Source organism: Podarcis cretensis (genome assembly GCF_951804945.1).
Source record: "Podarcis cretensis genome assembly, chromosome: 3".
NCBI lineage: Eukaryota > Metazoa > Chordata > Lepidosauria > Squamata > Lacertidae > Podarcis > Podarcis cretensis.
This window is the reverse complement of record NC_137172.1, coordinates 32,551,444-32,572,557: the sequence shown is the minus strand read 5'-3', so window position 1 is coordinate 32,572,557 and position 21,114 is coordinate 32,551,444. Positions and strand designations below refer to the sequence as shown.

The 21,114-nt window shown below is 43.5% G+C and overlaps 1 protein-coding gene across 8 annotated transcripts in view; it reads left to right on the top strand.

The window, feature by feature from the left end:
- ENAH (ENAH actin regulator) overlaps positions 1–21,114 on the top strand; it is a 76,063-nt gene that overhangs the window by 45,930 nt on the left and 9,019 nt on the right. For 5 of the 8 annotated variants that reach the window (XR_013836860.1, XR_013836861.1, XM_079969195.1 and 2 more), the window contains exons 5-10: positions 12,235–12,590; positions 15,571–16,335; positions 18,770–19,062; positions 19,750–19,883; positions 20,197–20,251; positions 20,786–20,834. Coding sequence is in view for 6 of the 8 variants with exons in the window: in XM_079969195.1 (XP_079825321.1) it covers positions 12,235–12,590; positions 15,571–16,335; positions 18,770–19,062; positions 19,750–19,883; positions 20,197–20,251; positions 20,786–20,834 (1,652 nt within the window). In the remaining 2 variants the exon portion in view is untranslated. Of the gene's footprint in view, positions 1–145; positions 294–12,234; positions 12,591–15,570; positions 16,336–18,769; positions 19,063–19,749; positions 19,884–20,196; positions 20,252–20,785; positions 20,835–21,114 lie in introns of those variants that run through there. The other 3 variants (XM_079969200.1, XM_079969198.1, XM_079969199.1) reach the window with 3 other exon arrangements.

Genomic DNA, 21,114 nt, shown 5'->3' with positions numbered 1-21,114 from the left:
ACTGTTGTGTTTAAATAGAGCATTAGTTCATAATATATCTTTAAACGATTCATGATGTTAATATAGCAGCTAGAAGGGGTGCGAATGTCATGAATGTAAATCCGTTGCTGTATCTTATATCAGCTGGTAGCTGATTGAGTTAATATCTATAAATAAAGTAATTACTGCATGCCTATGCTTATAAAGAGGGCAGCTGTAAGAATTAGTATACAGACTTCAGAAACAATGAAAGTGTATAGGCCTCCACTTATCCTTCAGAGGTATGATGGACCAAAGGTTGACCGGCTTCTGCTGTAAGTAATCAATTTAAATTTTTCCAAAGAAGCTGAATTACTCTTAACCCATTTCCACACACGTAGTGAAAGTCTAGCCAGCCTCATGTAATGAAAGTTAATGAAAATACCTAGAGGTATTACTTTTGAAAATCACTTGAGGGGGATTTGTCTCTATGTAAATTTATAGGCATTTTTGTATCACAGGAGCATTTGAATATGGGTATATGTAACCAAAACAAGTTTTTTAGCTGTGCGTACAGCAGCATTCTGCTCCATATCTTTTAAAAATAATAGACTAGATCTGGGATCTCATGAGCACTTCTCACCCTCAGGCAGCTCCAGGTGCCCACTGTGCACCCTTTCCCTTCTAATTTTTATTTTTTAATTTTAAAATTAGATAGGTTCTTTGAATTTATTGGAGTGACTGCCTGTTCTGTTTTGGGTGGGGGGAGCTTGTCTGTGTTTAGTGGGTATTTTGCCTGTTGTTGTTTTTTGTTTTGTTGGAAGAGGAGGGTTTCTGAGCATTGCTAGCTTTTCTTTTGTGAAATGGGCATTTTGTGGTGCTTGTGACAGTTTCTTAGATTTTCAAATGTGCCCCCAGGCCCCAAAACATTAGGAACTGTTGAACTAGACTGATATCCATTTGATAATATAGGATAATATAGAAAATGTACGATTTGGCTGATGATTCTCATCCATGCTTTTGAATGTTTGTGATGAGGCTGTAAATAAGGATGTTTTGGTTACTGTGTGATTTTAAATTCCTAACCTATCCTGCAGTATTTATTTTTTTTAAACAACTTTAGTAAACCAAACTAGCAAATTTCAAAATAGCTTTTGAATGACTTTTAAGACACCAGAGTGACTTTAATCTTTGAAGAGGTTGATTACACTTTTGCCCAGAAAAATCAATGCAGACTCTATTTTTAGGTAGTCTTCAAGCTCTTAAATAAGCTTTCCATGTGTGACATGTCAAAAACGCTTTCAGGTGATCCGGCAAGAAATATTTGTTGACTAGTGGAGAGTGTGTGTGTTGGTACTCTCAGGCTGCAGATGAGGCAAAATCACTGAAACTTGTGTGTGTAGACAGGTACAGTAACAAAGTAGGTTAGGAACTTCTGTAAGCTTGTTTGCTAGTTTGGTTGAAGTTGCCTTTGTTAACTTCTTTGAAGGTCCTGAATTCAGTAACATGCCAGTATTTTCTACAGCAGTTTGCTTAAAGGCACATAAGGGGAAAAGCAACAACTCCAAATGGGCAATGCCTTCATTCGGACCAACCAAAAAAGTAAAAAAAAAAAAAAATGTGTCAAACTTTCAAGTTCTCCAGAATACTGTAACTGTAAGATGTTGCAGAAATCCAGGTCTGGTGGGATGTGGAAAAGGTTTTTTTTTTATTTAAGGCAATACAGTGGTACCTCAGGTTACATATGATTCAGGTTACATATGATTCAGGTTACATATGATTCAGGTTACAGACTCCGCTAACCCAGAAATAGTGCTTCAGGTTAAGAACTTTGCTTCAGGATGAGAACAGAAATTGTGCTCCGGCGGCGCAGCAGCAGCAGGAGGCCCCATCAGCTAAAATGGTGCTTCAGGTTAATAACAATTTCAGGTTAAGAACGGACCTCTGGAACGAATTAAGTACTTAACCAGAGGTACCACTGTATGTTGTAGCTATTAGGCAAGCTTGTAGACTTAGTTCCAGAATGGGGATTGGAGGTTCAGTTTGTCCCTTCCAGGTACTACAGATAAAGTATGTGCCTTCCACTTAACTACTAGAATAAAGCAGTCATGGCTGTTTTCCACATTGTTTAAGAAAATAAAGTCTGGCTTGTAACCTAGCAATGCAACTTGATAACTGTAGCACCCTAGGCGAGATATGCTCATCTTGCAGTCTGATTAAGAGTTTTCCAACTCAAAAGTTTGCCACATTTTTGTGACTTTTTGTTCATCCTAATAAAGATTAATCAGTTGTGGAGTCAACAATAGTTTAAATTAACATTTTGCATTGTACTTGAGCATGCCTTTGGAACTTCAGTTGGTCCAGTATAGGGTTGAAAGGTTGTTAACTAGAAGTCAACATTTTGAATATATTTTATAATATTTTATCAGTTCCACTCTTCTAGTCCATTTCTGGAACCAATTAAAAGTGCTGTTTTTAACCTTCAAACCCATAAATGGCTTGGAGCCAGTTTACCTGAAACATTGGCTCCTCCCATATACTACCTCGACAGTGAAGTTGCAGTGTCAATGCCAAGTGATATCTGATGGGTGACTATGAAAGGAAGGGCCTTCTCTCTGATAGCATTCCAGCTGTGGAGCGCTCAATCCCTGCCATGATTCCCACCACACCTCCCCAGTTCATATAATAATATGACAGTTTTTATGTACGCTACCCAGAAAATTTTTGGTTATGGGCAGCATGGAAATATTGTTGCTAATATAACAATAACTTCTAGTATATTTTAGGAGTTAGCATGGTATCCTTCTTAGTACTGATAGGTAAGGAAGATTCCCCCTGTGCCATTGTGTCTAGAATATTTCAACACTGACAATATAAAACCAGGAAAAACAGTTTGTATTCTTTTCATGCAAGAAAAGATTAAAGATCTGCCAAGCTGATATTTTAAAGGGATATTAAAAGCAAATGAGGATCAGCTTTTCAAGTTGTAAATGCTTTTCTTCTGAAGTATGAATTTCCTTACTTGGCTTTTGAGATATATAATAATAATAATAATAATAATAATAATAATAATAATAATAATAATTTATTATTTGTACCCCGCCCATCTGGCTGGGTTTCCCCAGCCACTCTGGGCGGCTTCCAACAAAGATAAAAAATACACTAAAATGTCACATATTAAAAACTTCCCTGAACAGGGCTGCCTTCAGATGTCTTCTGAATGTCAGGTAGTTGTTTATCGCTTTGACATCTGATGGGAGGGCATTCCACAGGGTGGGCGCCACTACCGAGAAGGCCCTCTGCCTGGTTCCCTGTAACTTGGCCTCTCGCAGTGAGGGAACCGCCAGAAGGCCCTCGGAGCTGGACCTCAGTGTCCGGGCAGAACGATGGGGGAGGAGACGCTCCTTCAGATATACTGGACCGAGGCCATTTAGGGCTTTAAAGGTCAGCACCAACACTTTGAATTGTGCTCGGAAACGTACTGGGAGCCAATGTAGGTCTTTCAAGACCGGTGTTATATGGTCTCGGCGGCCGCTCCCAGTCACCAGTCTAGCTGCCGCATTCTGGATTAGTTGTAGTTTCCGGGTCACCTTCAAAGGTAGCCCCACGTAGAGCGCATTGCAGTAGTCCAAGCGGGAGATAACCAGAGCATGTACCACTCTGGCGAGACAGTCTGCAGGCAGATAGGGTCTCAGCCTACGTACCAGATGGAGCTGGTAAACAGCTGCCCTGGATACAGATTTGACCTGTGCCTCCATGGACAGCTGTGAGTCCAAAATGACTCCCAGGCTGCGCACCTGGTCCTTCAGGGGCACAGTTACCCCATTCAGGACCAGGGAATCCTCCACACCTGCCCGCCTCCTGTCCCCCAAAAACAGTACTTCTGTCTTGTCAGGATTCAACCTCAATCTGTTAGCCGCCATCCATCCTCCAACCGCTTCCAGACACTCACACAGGACCTTCACCGCCTTCACTGGTTCTGATTTAAAAGAGAGGTAGAGCTGGGTATCATCTGCATACTCATGAACACCCAGCCCAAACCTCCTGACGATCTCTCCCAGTGGCTGCATGTAAATGTTGAAAAGCATGGGGGAGAGGACAGAACCCTGAGGCACCCCACAAGTGAGAGCCCAGGGGTCTGAACACTCATCCCCCACCACCACTTTCTGAACACGGCCCAGGAGGAAGGAGCGGAACCACTGTATGACAGTGCCCCCAGCTCCCAGCCCCTCAAGACGGTCCAGAAGGATGTTATGGTCGATGGTATCAAACGCCGCTGAGAGATCCAGCAGAACTAGGAAACAGCTCTCACCTTTGTCCCTAGCCCGCCAGAGATCATCAACCAGTGCGACCAAGGCAGTTTTAGTCCCATGATGAGGCCTGAATCCCGACTGGAAGGGATCCAAATGGTCCGCTTCTTCCAGGCGTGCCTGGAGTTGTTCAGCAACCACTCGCTCAATCACCTTGCCCAAGAATGGAAGGTTTGAGACTGGGCGATAATTGGCCATCGTGGCCGCATCTAAAGATGGTTTTTTAAGAAGCGGTTTAATAACCGCCTCTTTCAGCGGGTCTGGGAAGGCTCCCTCACGGAGGGAAGCATTCACCACCCCACGAAGCCCATCGCCCAGTCCTTCCCGGCTAGCTTTTATAAGCCAGGATGGGCAAGGATCCAGGAGACAGGTGGTTGGCTTCACTCATCCAAGCAGCCTGTCCACATCCTCGGAGGTAACAGATTGGAATTGATCCCACACAACTTGACCAGACAGGACTCTAGCACTCTCCCGCCCCGGCCCTGCTCCCACGGTGGAGTCTACTTCTTCCCAAATCTGAGCGATTTTATCTGCAAAAAAAATTTGCAAAATCATTGCAGGAGAACATATGGCCCGTACTGGGCCCCGATGTTACAGGTGGTTCCGCTAAATTGTGAACCACCTGAAAGAGTCTCCTGCTGCTGTTTTCTGCAGATGCAATAGAGGCGGTGAAGAAAGTCTTCTTCACCGTCGCTATCGCCACTTGGTAGGCTCGACGTTGAGCTCTAACCTGTGTCCGGTCAGATTCGGAATGAGTTATCCGCCACCGGCGCTCTAGCCGTCTCAACGATTGTTTCATTGCCCTCAGATCCGTGGAAAACCACGGGGCTCTCCGGGCTCCATGCAATCGGAGAGGACGCTTCGGAGCCAAACAGTCAATAGCCCTGGTTAACTCCACATTCCAGCGGGCCACCAGGGAATCGGCTGAAAGGCCATCAACATGGGATAAAGCATCCCCTACCACTCTCTGGAAACCATTTGGATCCATTAAGTGGCGGGGGCGGACCATCCGAATCGGTCCCACCTCCCTGCAGAGGGGATGGGTCGCAGAGAAGTCCAGTTGCACCAGGAAGTGATCTGACCATGGCACTTCTTTTGTTTCACTTTTACTTCGTGTCAGATCACCAACATCCATAGAGGTAAACACCAGGTCCAAGGCATGTCCGCGGCTATGGGTTGGGCCAGACTTATTCAGGGACAGCCCCATGGAGGCCATGCTTTCCACGAACTCCCGAGCGGCCCCTTGTAAGGTCGTGTCGGCGTGGATGTTAAAATCCCCTAGGACAACCAAGCTCGGTGTCTCCAGGAGAACATCCGCCACGACCTGAAGCAGCTCGGGCAGGGAATCCTTGGTGCAGCGGGGAGGTCGGTACACCAAAAGGAATCCTGTACTGCCCCTATTGCCCAACTTCCAGAACATGCACTCGGAAAATTGGGTCTTCCCAATAGGACGCCTGGTGCAAACTAATGACTTCCTAAAAATCACTGCAACCCCCCCTCCCCGCCCACATGACCTGGGTTGCTGTGCGTAAGAGAAACCTGGAGGACAAGCAGCGGCAAGGACAGGCCCATCTGCTTCATTCAACCAAGTCTCTGTTACACATGCCAGGTCAAGTCCTCCATCCATGATCAAGTCATGGATGGCAGTGGTCTTATGAATCATTGACCTGGCATTGCACAGCAACACTTTCAGGTCATGTGGGTATCCCTTGCTGATTCTAGTATCCATCCGGTCAGGACCAGACCCGGAGGCAGGGATAGTCCTCAGACAACGGCTAAACCTGCCTCCTCTGTAATGACATGGTCTGGTCTTAGCGTAACTCCTCCTCCTACCCGTGATCACTGAGATTGGTTGTCCCAGTGCATCCCCCCCTGTGGAACATGCCCCAGCCATTTTGTTGGCTGGGACCAACTCCCCAGCAGCCCTGACCCCTCCCCTTAAGAACAAAATAACACCTTAAAAAAAAATAAACACAAATAAAACAATACAAACAAAAAACAATAAAAATTACAAAAACATAAAATCAAACAAATTCCCAGGCCCAATAAACATCCACCCCACCCCACCCCACCCCCACCCCCCACATACAAAAAATTCAAAATAAAATTTTATAAACATTTTAAAAGCACTCTGCACCCCTCCAGCAGTAACAGCAACTGTCCTAGTGAGGCCCGTCAGGCCCTGCCCTGGGCCAGGTGGTAAGTGGCAGGAAGGAGCAGGGCCCCATACACTCACACAGGAGAGTCCTCCTGGGCAGCGGAGTGCAGCAGTCCTTATGAGGCTTCAGGCCCCGCCCCAGGCCAGATGGTGAGTGGCAGGAAGGAGCAGGGCCCTCAGACACTCACATACAGGAGAGTCCTCCTGGGCAGCAGAGCGCAGCAGTCCCTGTGAGGCTTCAGGCCCCGCCCCAGGCCAGATGGTGAGTGGCAAGAAGGAGCAGGGCCCTCAGACACTCACATACTGGAGTGTATAATGCACAGTTAGCACAGTTTGAGTATAATGCAGCTAAAAGATAGTTTAATCATGAGAATAGGTATTTTAATTAACCTGAACTAGCTATTTAATCAAGAAAATAAGTAATTGTAAAATGTTAAATAAGTTTTCCATTTTTAAAAAGTTACTCTACTTCCATTCCTTAGGAATCTGGGACAGGAATTTATTTTTGCGTTTTTAAAGAAGAGAAAAGTAGGACACCAAAAATAGCTTTAGTGACTTAAAGAAAAAAGAAACCGAAAGAAACTTTTTTTTTTATAGAACATTTTTATCTCTCTTTCAGCATTGGTCAAAAGAAGGGTCAAGCTTTTACAGTGGAGGCTCCTCGGTTGACCCTCCAAAGCCAAGGTCGAGTCTTTGACCCACAGTCATTATTAATACATTTCCACCTACCAAGAGGCTTCCAAGATGCTTCTGCCCATCTTTTCTGCTTAGCCAAGTCACTACCAGCAGGTCCTACCTCTGTCTCTAGCACCTCCCTTCCACAGAAATGGCTTAGTTAGGGTGGTGGATTATTTTGCTCATTCCTCTCCCATTTTTTTCTCCCCATGAAGACAATAAAACCCCCAAAGATTTATAGCTGGGCTGGGGGACAAGGAACTGTGTATTCCTTCTGTGGGTGTTCACAAGCCAACCAGAACCATGTACAGTTGTACCTTGGAAGCTGAACAGAATCAGTTCCAGAAGTCCGTTCGACTTCCAAGGTGCAGCTTCTGGTTGGTTGTAGGAGCTTCCTGCAGCCAATCGGAAGCCCCATCAGACGTTCGGCTTCCAAAAGAAAATTCGCAAACCGGAACACTCACTTTCGGGTTTGCGGCATTCTGGAACCAAAACGTTCGACTGGTAAGGCATTTGTCAACCAAGGTACGACTGTATTCCTCTTGGGTGTGGTCTGCAGCATGTGCCAGAGAGAACTATACATTTACGTTAGAAGCCTCGTTTACACATATTTTTGTCTGTGTGTGTGTCAGTGGGAGGAGAGAAGTAGGATATCTTCCTGCCTTTGTCCCTACGGCTTTGTCGCCGCCCATATTTTCTTTGGATCTTCCTCCCCTCCCAGTGTCTTCACTAAGGAAAAGCAGGGCATTCTGGGATCAAATCAGAAACCAGCTTTTGTAAATCCAGGACTGTCCCTGGAAAATATGGACACCCGGAGGGCCTGGTAAGCTGAAGTATACTTTTAATCATGTTTTAAATTGCAGATTGTGTTATGATTTTAGGTTACAGTTTTAAGTGTTTTGCCTTGCTTTGGGAGACACCCAGAGACCAGTTCCGGGACATGATGCAGTTAATAAATTAGTAAATAAATTAATTTGATAAATGAAAATCAGTTAATATATTAACCCTCTTAACCTGGGCGTAAGTGGAAAGAACACTCTAAACAAAAAGGTAGATTTATGAGATTAGCTGTGTTGTTCCTTAACTGCAGGGGCAAGCCTAATCACTTTTAATTGATTCTGCATTATTGTGAAGGGAATTTCACTATCCTACATTTTGTCCTTGCAACACTTTAGGGTTTGAAATCTTAGGAAGTAACTGAAAAACTGACAGGCTTGGTTGCATCCAACTTTTACAATAAGATGAGTTGCACTTAACTGAGTGGGGCTTTCCCCTGTCGTGTTGCAGCCTCTTACACTGCCAGGGAAATGGAATTTCTTCTGAAATGGCACGAGATGCAACAGGGGGCTGTAGAAGGAGGGGGAAACTGGCTTATATCAATCAGGAACTTCCCTTCTAGATTAAGGGAAGGCTTTTCCACTCATCCTGTTTCTTCATTGGATCCATGCGTAGGGTTTTGTTGCATTTGTATCCTAACCTTCCTCCAAGTATCTGAGGGTCATTCATTCTTACTTAAACAATATTTGAGGTAGGTTTAGGCAGAACTAGCCCACCAATCTTATGTCAGTCGAATGCTTGTATTTATGGAGAGATGCATCTTTTAAACAAAGGTAAATCATTTCCCAAAGGGAAAACAGGAGATGGGTAAATTAATAGAACCTCAGCTGGAATAATCTCTTCCTGCTAATTAGCTAGCTTGGAGGTTGTTTTCCACATGAACTGAAGCTAAATCTATGGTTTTATAATGCATGTTCGGGGATATGGCAGCAATAACTTAAACATTAATTGAAAATTTAAGCACTGAATTAACAAGATGACAGGATAGGAGTCTTAATGAATGGACTTGGGGAGTGCTGATGCTGCAGAGTTGTTGAAACTAAGCAGGTGTGAATGTAGTCAGTCACCTTGTGACTATAATAGCTGAATATGATACTTTCCCCTTTTATCTTCTGCAAAAATTCCAAAAGAAAAGTTACTAAGGCCATTAAAGTTGTAAGTGATGTTATTCTATATATGAGAAGGGTCATTGTGATTCCAAGTGAGCTGGAGCAAAATTTAAAACTGAAAAAGTTTAAAATGCACAGATTAAAAGGGAACAAGTTAAAACTAGCTAAATTGGTTTGGGAACTGAGGGGAACTACAATGAAGAAGTTGGGGACGCAGGTGGCGCTGTGGGTTAAAGCCTCAGCGCCTAGGACTTGCCGATCGAAAGGTCGGCGGTTCGAATCCCTGCGGCGGGGTGCGCTCCCGCTGCTCGGTCCCAGCGCCTGCCAACCTAGCAGTTCGAAAGCACCCCCGGGTGCAAGTAGATAAATAGGGACCGCTTACCAGCGGGAAGGTAAACGGTGTTTCCGTGTGCGGCTCTGGCTCGCCAGAGCAGCGATGTCACGCTGGCCACGTGACCCGGAAGTGTCTCCGGACAGCGCTGGCCCCTGGCCTCTTAAGTGAGATGGGCGCACAACCCCAGAGTCTGTCAAGACTGGCCCGTATGGGCAGGGGTACCTTTACCTTTACCTTTACAATGAAGAATGATACAAATGTGTAGAAGCTGTAAATCTCTACTGCCCTCTGTTGGGTGATCCTTCTGATGTGAAGAAAACAGAGCTTGCTTTTCAAATCACTTATGTGAGGTATCCAGCAATTCACAAGGTTTGCTGTAAAAGGTTCAATTTTCAGTGGCTTGGTGCTAAGAATTGCTGCTTCAGGAAATTGGTGTATATGGTGGTGCAAATCCACTGCTGCACACAGCGTTACATTATGATTGCAAGGATGTTGAACCAGCATTTTATATGCAAACACCCCTAAAATCTTTAAAATTGTGGTGTCGCTCATGAGTTGTTTTATAAAGGGTAGTAGTTACCAGTCAACCTTAGAGACTGGCTTGGATGTCTTAGTGATATCTTCACATGTATCACTTTATTCTTATCTATGATCAGTTTTGTAATGTGGGAATGGCTGCATCAGTTTGCTGTAGTATATTTTGAGAAACAGGGGCATGCATCCGTGTCTCTATAAGCATGGATACCAGGACCTCAAATGTTATATAGCAAATAGTCTTTAGCAAAAAGAGAGAGATTTTAATTAATTTATTAACAATGTATGTGCATCATCAGGCAAAAAAGATGCATTATTCTGAGTATTTTTAGCCATTGTTTCAGTAAGCAACAAAAGGGAACAAATCTCTGCAGTAGTTCATTGAAAATCCCTTTCCTGTTCCAAAGTCATTATCAGGCCAGTGAATTTCTGGCAAAAAAGAAAGTGCTTTCTTTAGTGGTCCCAGGATATTCTGATATGCTGTCATGACACTTTGTAACCATTTTTTAAAAAAAAAATCAATAAGAACCTTATCTTTAGGGTGTGCTAGATTCACTTCAGATATGCTGCAGGGGAACGGAATCTTAGCATGTCTGTAAAAACAGGAAATAATCTATTTAAGACACACACACCCAAATTGGCTCAACAATGGATGCTCCCAACATGTATGCATGAAATTATCACCCATTACCCCATACTCACTACAACTAACTTGAGTGGCTTTATATAATTTACATCTTTGTGGCAGTAAGGTGTTACCTGTGTAATATTTTATATAGCTTCTCTTGTGCTTGCAAGACTACGTCATGTGGGACTCCAGGTCCCTTCCAACTCTACAATTGTATGATTCTATTACTGTATTCCATGATTTGAGCTCCGCCTAGTGGTAGCAGTCAGAGTTTGCCGTTTTAAGACATTCTGGAGCTCTCCTCCCCTCACGGACACAATCTAAAATTCTTCCTCAGTGTTGTATCCACCCCCAGCGCAAAGTTTTGTCAGCTTTCCACTGTCCACCCGTTACCTTCTTCCTTTCTCCCAACTAAGAAGACCTGCCATTTCCTTGAGGCCCCTGAAAGCCTATATTGCCACAACTAAAGCTTCTTGTCTGTCATTCTTATTCCTTGCATAGGGAAGTTTCTAATTCCACCTTCGCCAGGTGGACTAGGGCCTGCGTCACTCTGGCATGTAATTGCCTCATTTAAAGCCTACCAAAATTCTTGATTCATTATTTGAAAGCTATCCTAGAGCAGTGCCATGTGGGTAGAACTAACTTTTTATTATTATTTACGTAAACTTCCTTGGGGATGCTTCTGGATCAAGAGGCAAGCTAAAAATGCAAATCAAGTAAGAAGTGGTATGGAGACTATTGTCTGAAGAGTGGGATATAAATTATTACCTGTGTTCAAAATTAACCACGTGTCAGGTGCATTTTGCACCTGGCTATCAACCATTTGCGACCAAGTGAAGGTGCCCAGGTGCCAGGATGGCACCTGACATCTCCACCATCTGGAGGTGCATGCCTGGGGATCTTGACTGTTTTCACACACTTAATACCACATCCTGGAGAATTCTGTCAGTCATATTTTATCTGTACAATCAGAATGAATTTCAGGAACCAAAATGATTTTTTATGTGCAGCCTGAGCAGAAGCAGTGAACAATATTATAGTTAATTACTGTAGCTTGCTCACAGTTGTGAAGAATATTCTTACGTTATGAATGCTCTGTGTCACCATTAAGAAAAAGAGGTCGGAGTCGGCCAACATATATGTGGACTGTCCCTGGATCAAGTGACTTTTCTACTTTTAAGTTCTCAAACTTCTTAACTTTGCTGAAGGTTGTCATCTGAACTAGCCAGATGTTTAGCTGATAATCAAAAAATAAGATTTCAGAGCCATCTTGCCCCAAAATGGCAAGTAGGTACCGCTCTTGCGGGAAGGTAAATGGCGTTTCCGTGCACTGCTCTGGTTTCGGTGTTCTGTTGCACCAGAAGCGGCTTAGTCATGCTGGCCACATGACCTAGAAAAACTGTCTGCGGACAAACGCCAGCTCCCTTGCCCTGTAAAGCAAGATGAGCACAGCAACCTCAGAGTAGTTCGCGACTGGACTTAACTGTCAGGGGTCCTTTACCTTTACTTTAACCTTGGTTTAAGGAACTATTTGGTGTCTAGCTTATATATTTTGAGTTTCCAACACTGATTATTATCTCACACACTGGCTCGCTGTGTATGTTTTCGTAGCCAGGTGGCCTTTAATCTGGTTTTGGCTCTTCATTTTAACACTCCCCGTTTTAACACTCCCCCGTTTTCCTCTGTTGCAGGCAGCTGCAGGAGCAGCAACGGCAAAAGGAGTTGGAAAGGGAGCGGCTGGAACGCGACAGGCTGGAGCGCGAGAGGCTGGAGAGGGAAAGACTAGAACGAGAGAGACTGGAGCGTGAGAGGCTGGAGAAGGAGAGGCTGGAACGAGAGCGGCTAGAACAGGAGCACCTGGAGAGGGAGCGGCTGGAGAGGGAGCGGCAGGAGCGAGACCGGCAGGAGCGCCTGGAGAGAGAGAGGCAAGAGCGGGAAAGGCAGGAGAAGGAGAGAGCAGAATGGGAAAGGCAAGAAAGGGAGCACCAGGACCAACTGGAAAGAGAGCAGCTGGAATGGGAAAGAGAAAGAAAACTGTCAAGCGCTGGTAAGAATCGCAGTGTGTTGTTTTGAACTGTTAACGTGATGAAATTGATCAAAGTAATCATGTATTAAAATGGCTTATTTCCCGTTTTCCTGTAAACTAACTTCCTAAAATCGGAACCTTATTGCCAGCAACCAAACTTTCTGTATTTCTCAAATAGTATATGTGTAGGATGGTGTTTTTGAGCTTTCATTTAAGTGCCTTCTTTCTTTTTTCTGTTAATCTTAAGACGCAGTTTATATAACATCAGTTAGGAAAGAAATCCTGCATTGATCACTTAAGAAGGAAGCCTAGAGTTCTGTGCTAAGAGAACTACAGATTCTCACAACTCAGTATCCCTGTCCCTTAATGCTAATCCCATTGCCAGAACTTTAAATCCTCCTCTTATCCTGGGCTCTGTTTCTGTTCTTGCCCTCTTGTTGTCCTCCCTTTCCTCTCCGCCTTAGCCTCCTCTATCCTGTCCTGTAACCTTAGGCAGTTGCCTTCCACCTGCAGCTTGGGCCCTGTATGTCCCTTACCTTTCAGGACTTGGGTGAGAGGCGTGTTGTGCTTGAGAAATGCTGCTTATATTGGGCAGTGTTCGTTCTCTCAGTGTGGCTCCAACCATAAGCACACTAGGGATTTGATGGCCAAGTTCTCTGGCAGTTTTACCAGCCAAACTTGGTTATTGAGAGGAAACTTTGACATTGACGTCCGTCAGTTGTCTGCGTAATTGAATGTTTGGCATGAGAGTTTAATGTCAGTAGGCAGACCTCATGCAAAGAGTCTTGCAAGAGTCTTTTAGCAAGTTGTATGGATAGTATTTTAGATGCGTCACTATACAAAATTACTTGGATCAAAGATGGATCTGTATTCTTTGGTTAGTTCTTCTTTGAACGCAGAGCTATGGTTTTCGTTGTTGTTGTAGTTGTAGTTGACTACATTGATAAATGGTTAACTTGAGAAAAACTTTCATAATCTTAGTTTGTTTCCAAAGACCAACCAATAAAATAGGAGATATAAACTGACCATTGGTGCAACAGATCCAATAAAATATGACCCAGCCAATAGTCCTTGCTATGATAGAGTAGCACAGAATGCTTAGGATGCCTGACTGTGAATATTTTTTTGTTTTACGTGATCAGAAAGTTGGGTCATCTCTTTTTGGGGAATGTGACATTATTCTTTTTATATTCTTCCAAGGCTACATGCCTCAGAGACTTGTGTATAAATCTACAGCATAGGACTTGCTTCATTGCTGAACAGGAGTGCATGCCGGTGTGTGTGTGTTTTGTTGAGGCCAAATGACTCAGGAAATGTGCATCACTCTTGAGTATAAAACCTAGAACTTCAGGAATGGATGCAAGTTCATTACAGCACAATGTTCTTGTTTGGACATAACATTAACAGTAGCCCAGCTTTCCCTGGGAATGAGCGCTTTTCTTCTACAGTGTAAATGTGAGAGGAATTCAGAAGCTTGCCATGTTGTCTGAACCTGGAGGAACTATGGTTAGTAGCAACAAGCCAACTTCATAAACTATAGTTCGTGAAGCTGGTTGGTTTTGGCTAACTTTAGTTAATCTTAATTACAGTTTAGGCTTCAGATGAGACACTGAAATGCACTTAATACAAAAATGGAAAAGGAAGCTTCTGATCTCCTCTCCTGCATTTGTTCTCGTCTGAATGAAGCTAGTGTAATAGCATATGCAGGCAATGCCTGTAGCTGTGTAAAATATTTTGTTTCTCGGTGTAATAAACATAGACTTGGTTTGTGTAGATTTGCTCATAAGTCCACAAAAATTATTAGCCCACATTTTTTACTAGTATGCCTGCAAATATTTTTGATAGCCGCAAGTGGCACATCAGCACTCTAGAAGAACTGATTTCTCTTCCAATGTCCTGAAGCTAGATTCTGCCTTGCCTTGTAAACAGGAGGCAGTTCTTGCTTGACAAAGGCAAGCAGGCAAATGGCTATTTGCAATCCTGAATTCTCAGCTACTTTTTCTACTGTATTTCCTGTTTCTAATTAATAAAAGATTTGCTTGAAGAATGAACGATCTGTAAAGTGGAAATTTGTATAAGCCAGTCACTTTTGAGGAAGAATTTTCTAATTTCTCATGTTTCACATGCAGTTCTTACTTTTGGGGCATAGTTTCTACTTACTGTTGATGAAGTGTGAGCTTTCAACTGCAATCCTGTTCTCACTTACCTGGGAGCAAGTCTTGCTGAACTCTGTGGCCTGGTTCAGATACCATTTTAAATCATTGTTAAACTTAAACTATGCTTTAATGTGAACGAGCAGGGTGGCTGGCTGTATGTTGCATGCTATCCCATGCCTGTGAGTTGATTCTCTCTCAACAAACCATGAGTGGTAAGCCAAGAAGAAATTTTGTCTTTTGCTCAGGCTGCTAGTCTCGATTCACATGTAATGTGAAACCAGCCTCGGGTTTGTTGAAGGTGTTGGGGAGGAGTACAGCAGGGACTTTCAAGGCCTGTGCAACAGCACACTGTTTGTTCACATTAAATCATAGTTTAACTTTAACTATGATTTAAAATGATACCTACGCCATGGCAATGGTGCCTACATCTGAGCAGAAAATGCACTGGATTGCACTGTTCATATGCTGAAATTGTCATTCAGTAGTATTTTAAAAAAAAAATCTTAAGATCACTTCACTTGATTCCAACCAATTGATTTTGCTGATTACCTTTGAGAACTTACTGTGTAGTGGAGGGGTTTGGGCATTGTTGTTGTTTTTGCGTTTCCAGAATGTGCTTGTAAATTCAAATGTTGGCACAAATATATATGGCAAAATTGGAAGCATCTGTTGAGAGTGTATAAATTCTCCTAACAGTAATTTACTTGTGCCTAATCCTCTGGTACTAACTATAGTCTACATTTATACATTTTGTTTGAATGCTGGTTTTGTTGCTTCATTAGCTCCCTTTTTCTCTCTCTCCTCTTTTATCCTGCCTTTGCTGCTGCTTTCCATCTTCTGTCCAGCTCCATCTTACGACAACTCCCCGTATAGTACTTCACTTCCTGAATACTCCAGTTGCCAGCCTCCTTCGGCACCACCTCCTTCATATGCTAAAGCAATGTCAGACTCTACTCCGGATTATGCTAATGTGACTTCTGCACAATCGGTTTCCTCTCCCCCTACACCACCACTAAGGCACTCTGCGTCACGTTTTGCTACATCTTTGGGCTCTGCCTTTCACCCCGTCCTTCCGCATTACGCCACAGTTCCTCGTCAAGTAAACAAAAATTCTCGGCCACCTTCACCCGTGAACCCCCCAGCCCCTTTGCCCCCTAGTACCAAGTCCACTACTTGGTCTGCTTCTAGTTTTGCACCTCTTCCCCCTTCTCCTCCTGTAATGATTAGCAGCCCCCCAGGCAAAGCCACTGGCCCAAAGCCTGTTCTCCCCATTCCAGTAACCGCTCAACTCTCCCAGTTGTCCCCATCCCCTACTGCACCCAATGGTCTTCCAGAACTGGCAAATTATCCAGCACCTTCGCCACCTACCTCTGGTCCAACGCCGCCACCTTCCTTTCAGCCTCTCTCGCTCTCTGGACCTCAAGCTTCCTCTCCAAGTTCCCCATATGCCTCGACTCCCTCATCCAAGCCTAGTGTTCTCCCTTCTCCCTCTGCAGCTCCCCCTGCCTCTGTTGAGAACTCTCTAAACTCTGTGCTGGGAGACTCCTCTGCTTCTGAGCCAGTCTTGCAGACAGCCTCTCAGCCGACTGAACCTCCTCCGTCCCAGCAGGGTAAGGTTTCCGTTACTGCTACTAATTAACTAATCAGGAATGCACTCAAAACTAATTTGCACCTGAAACTTGATTTATCCTGAAGAATTAGCATGTTGAAAAGCTGCAGTGATCTTAATACCCTCAGCAAAAGTTCAGCAGAATGTCGTGAGGAATTGTGAAACTTTGAAGAGCGGAGATACGTTTTTTCAGTCAAATTTAAATCGTGTATTCTGTTTTTGTTTTTTCATTTCTGGAAGTCCGTTGAAAGAGTTTTGCTAGGTGGTTTCTTGCTTTTTTAATCATTGGACATTAAATGAAGAATGTTGGCTGTGAATTGGGTTTTTCTCAGTTCAGTATTATTCACAAAAAGTATACGGAAAGCATAATTAGTAAGATTTAATACATCCATTTACACATACTTTAATTTGGTTTGTTTGTGTATCCAAAATAGTTTTTAAATTGCAGGTGTTGCATTGATTTAAAATGTAGCTGAAATTTCTGAGGAACCCAAAGGTAGTTACTTAATGTGATACAAATATGGTTTATAACAAGATGAATTGATCCTTTTAATGTTTCCCTCAGTCTGGGCTAAACATTTTAAAGAGTCTGTTACTCTAAATAACTCACAACTCAGGAGCAGGCAACCCTTTATTGATTTGAGGTGTTCCACCACTGCAAGGACAGATGAAAATCAACTTGCATTTCATAGTAAATTTACTTCTGTAATTGTGGACCACCCTTCGTTAGGGATTTTTTCTTTAAAAAAATCTAATCTTATTTTTCATCCAGGCAGTGGGGCAAAACTACTCATTCCATCAACATTTAAAAGTCTTCTAACTCACTAATGTATGCTGTATTAATATTTCTGGAAATAAGCACAGGCATGAGGTGCAAATGTATAAGGTATCTTGTCTTAGGTTTACTTAAATTGGTGGAATTTAGGCCTGTGTTCTTTAGACTTATAGTGGGGATAGACACATTATTGATATTGTGAACATCACCTTGAATGGAGGGTATTTTTCTTATATTATGTATTTTGTGTTTTTATGTTGTAAACCACCCTGTGGTCTTCAGATGAAGGGCAGTATATAAATTCAATAAATACAAATAAAGAAGAAATGTAGTAGAACTGGAAAAGGTGCAGAATGTGGGCAAAATTATGAAGGTGATGGAGCAGCTTAGAGCTTTTTAGTTGGTGAAAAGGGGGTAGGCATAATGGAGGTGTACAAAAGGGAATAGACAAGTTTTTCTTGCTCTTTTAGTTCTAGAACCCGAGATCATCCAGTGAAGGTGAACCCTGGGAGATTAAAGACATACAAAATGAATTACTCGTTCACCTAGTTTAGGCATGGGAAACTTCCTAGTACAGCTCACAGTTTCCCCCTCATTGCTGTCTCCCCAGCAAACCACACCCATCTTTCTCACATCTGACATCATCTGCCAGTGCCTGCCAGTGCACACCTGGGGAATCTTAAAGTGCACTGCCAAGGGAGACTCCCCCTGTCACTACTGATCAGCAGATTGCTGGTGAGAGCAAACCAATTGGAGTTGGCTGCACTATGAATTTACTCATGGGGAACTCACTAGCCAGCAGATTCCAGCCAGAGTTGACCAGCTGATTGGTAACTTCAAGCAGCCCTTGTCTGGGCTTGAATACAGAGGTAAATGGGTCACCTGGTATCATAGTGCTGTCTGATTATTGACAGGTCGGAGTCACCCTTGGAGGGTGAGAGAACCCAGCATTTGGCCCACCAGCTGAATCCAATTCCTCACTCCTGATGCAGTGCATAGTTAAACTATGGCATTTGGTACCACACGGTGTAGTAATAGACACCAACTTGCACAGCTTTAAAGTAGGGTTCGATACATTCATGGAGGATAAAGCTATCAATGACTACTAGCATCAAGGGCTATATGCTCTCAATACCCGTTATTGGGAATCATGAGCAGGAGAGTACTGTTGTGTTCCTGTCCTGCTTATGCGCTTCCCATACGCATTTGGCCACCATGTGAACAGAATCCTGGACTAAATGTGTCCTTGATCTGATCCAGCAGGCTCTTCCTATGTCACTGGGCTTCTATGCATATATTTTTCTTGTCTACATCATGTTTTACCTCTGTCTTTAAGGTAGGGGTCTGTTTTGTTTTTTGATAAGGTTGTGCAAAGGCCGCTCAGTATCAGGTCCCTCAAAACATTCACATGAATTTTGTTTGTGGCATCTCTGTTTCCTCTTAAGAAGTTTTGAGGGTAGTTTTATTTCAAGCTGAATTGTCTGTTCATTACTATTTATGTGTGCCTATTAGAATGAAGGAATATTTTTCTTTGATATTGAAACCAGCATGGGGACCATGCAGGTTTTTTTTCCTTAATGTAGTATAGAATTGGTTTCCTGACAGTCTTCCCTTTTTGTCACAATTTTTGTTTGGTTTTTGTGTGTGTGTTTTTAATTAGGTGTTATCCAAGGACCACCTGCTCCCCCACCCCCACCGCCTCTCCCACCTGGCCCTGTCCAGTCACCACCAGCAATCCCCCCTCCCCCTGGACCTCCTCCTCCTCCCCCTCTTCCACCATCGGGGCCGCCTCCCCCACCACCTCCCCCCCTTCCTAACCAGGTTCCTCCCCCACCTCCGGCCCCTCCTCTGCCTCCTGCGGGTTTTTCCATGGGATCGATGTATGAAGACCACCGTCCTTTAACAGGACTAGCAGCTGCTCTTGCTGGAGCCAAACTCAGAAAAGTATCGCGGGTAAGCACAGTTCCAGACATTTTAATTTTAACTTTCGAATTAAGGTCTTCATCTGCTCAGACTGTTCATAACGAATGGCTAGAATAGCGATCAACAATGTCTCTAAAATGCCTATATCTAACTTTATTAGAATTAACTATACAGCAGTACCTTGGAAGTTGTTGTTCGGAAGTCCGTTCGACTTCCAAAATGTTCGGAAACCAAAGCGTGGCTTCTGATTGGCTGCAGGAAGCTCTTGCAGCCAATTGGAAGCCGCAGAAGCCCCATCGGACGTTCGGGTTCCAAAGAACGTTCGCAAACCGGAACACTCACTTCCAGGTTGCAGCGTTCGGGAGCCAAAACATCCAAGTACCAAGGTGTTTGGGATCCAAGGTACGACTGTAATGGGATACTGTTCAGATGTAACCCAGTATTGGCCTTGCAGGTCAAATTTGATAGGTGGACAGGTTGCTGCTGTGCTTCTACTGCTTCCGCAAATAAACAAAACGAGCACATCTTGGAGGCTCCTCAGCCCTGGGGTATGGCTAGGCTTTCGCTTAGTCAAATTAAGCGACCTACTGGTAATTATTAAAATACTTCAAACTTTCCCCAGACTATTTCAGACCTTTGTTGCCATCTATAAAATCTGACTCCTCATTCTAACAATATAATTTCCATGTCTTTACTCTTGGGCCTTGTCAATTTTAGAATGAAGATTCTCCTAATACCAGTGGAGGAGCAAGCTCTGCTTCGCCCAAAACAGATACTGGCCGTGGGAATGGGCCGCTCCCGCTTGGAGGAAGTGGCTTAATGGAAGAAATGAGTGCCCTGCTGGCAAGAAGGTAAGATGATAGTTTAATTTTTACATCTTTAATATAATTCTCACTGTACAGGTTTGGCAGGTGTGTTTTTCCCATCATGGGAGCAAATGGCAAAGAGCTATAAACATCTCAGATTCTTGGTATGCGTACTGTATGATGCACCTATGATGTGAGCACATTTTCAGTGTGCACACTTACATTTTTGCATGTTGAGTGTCATTTGTTTCAATGAGAACAATTTTCACAAGCTGCCGAGGAGTGATAGCAAAGCCATACATTGGCAAGCAGTGTTGAGTAAGGAGTAACTGAGTTCACTTTTTGTCCCTGCTTGAAGGAGACGAATTGCTGAGAAGGGGTCATCAGAAGCAGAAACAAAGGAAGAAAAAAATGTAAGTTGACAAATTAATCTGGCACAATATGCAACATACCATATAACCAAATTACAGGTAACTCACACCTTATGCTTATTTTATTTACGTGATCACAGCTTTGCACGCACCACACAGCTGCAATTGTGGGCTTACCTGGCAGCATCTCAGAGCACTTGCACCTCCTGCCTTTCTTGCTGGGCTTTGAGAAGGCAGCAGAAGGGCTCTGAGACCCTGCCAGAGCTCTTAGGCCACCTTCCCACACCTGGGTAAGCAGCACTCCACCTTGCAGAGTGGGGGTTCCAGGGGTTTCTGATTTCACACGTTTTTGTGTTTATACATGGACCCTCAGAACCAAACCCTCACATAAGATGCAAACTACCTGTATTTAAATTTTTGAGATTAACTTGCCTTAATGGGGAAAACTGCTTCGGTGCTTCATATCTGCTAAAAAACCCCAATAACTTTAAATGTTCCATCTGATTATGTCACCTCACTTCTGGAAATTTTGACTAGACTTGCAGGTTGATTGTATTTTTCATCTAATTTAAATAGGAAGAACCAGAGCATTCAGCTTCAAAGCCTCCTTCAACAAGCACACCTGGTAAGTTGTACAAAACTGTGACATTCACATAGCTGACACAAATTCTGTGCATTCATTGTCCTTGCTTTTAAGGTTCACTTTCCAAAATCAAGTATGTCAGTAACAACTTAAGCTCTATACCTAGAACGGATTTCTAGTTTGACAAGCAAAATAGCAATCTCTGCAGCTTTTAATTGGATGCTGTTGCTTACTGTAAATATGGATGCAACGAATTTCTTAAGATAGAAATGTTTGAATTCCTAGAATAATAGAATCGTAGTGTTGGAAGGAACCTCAAGCC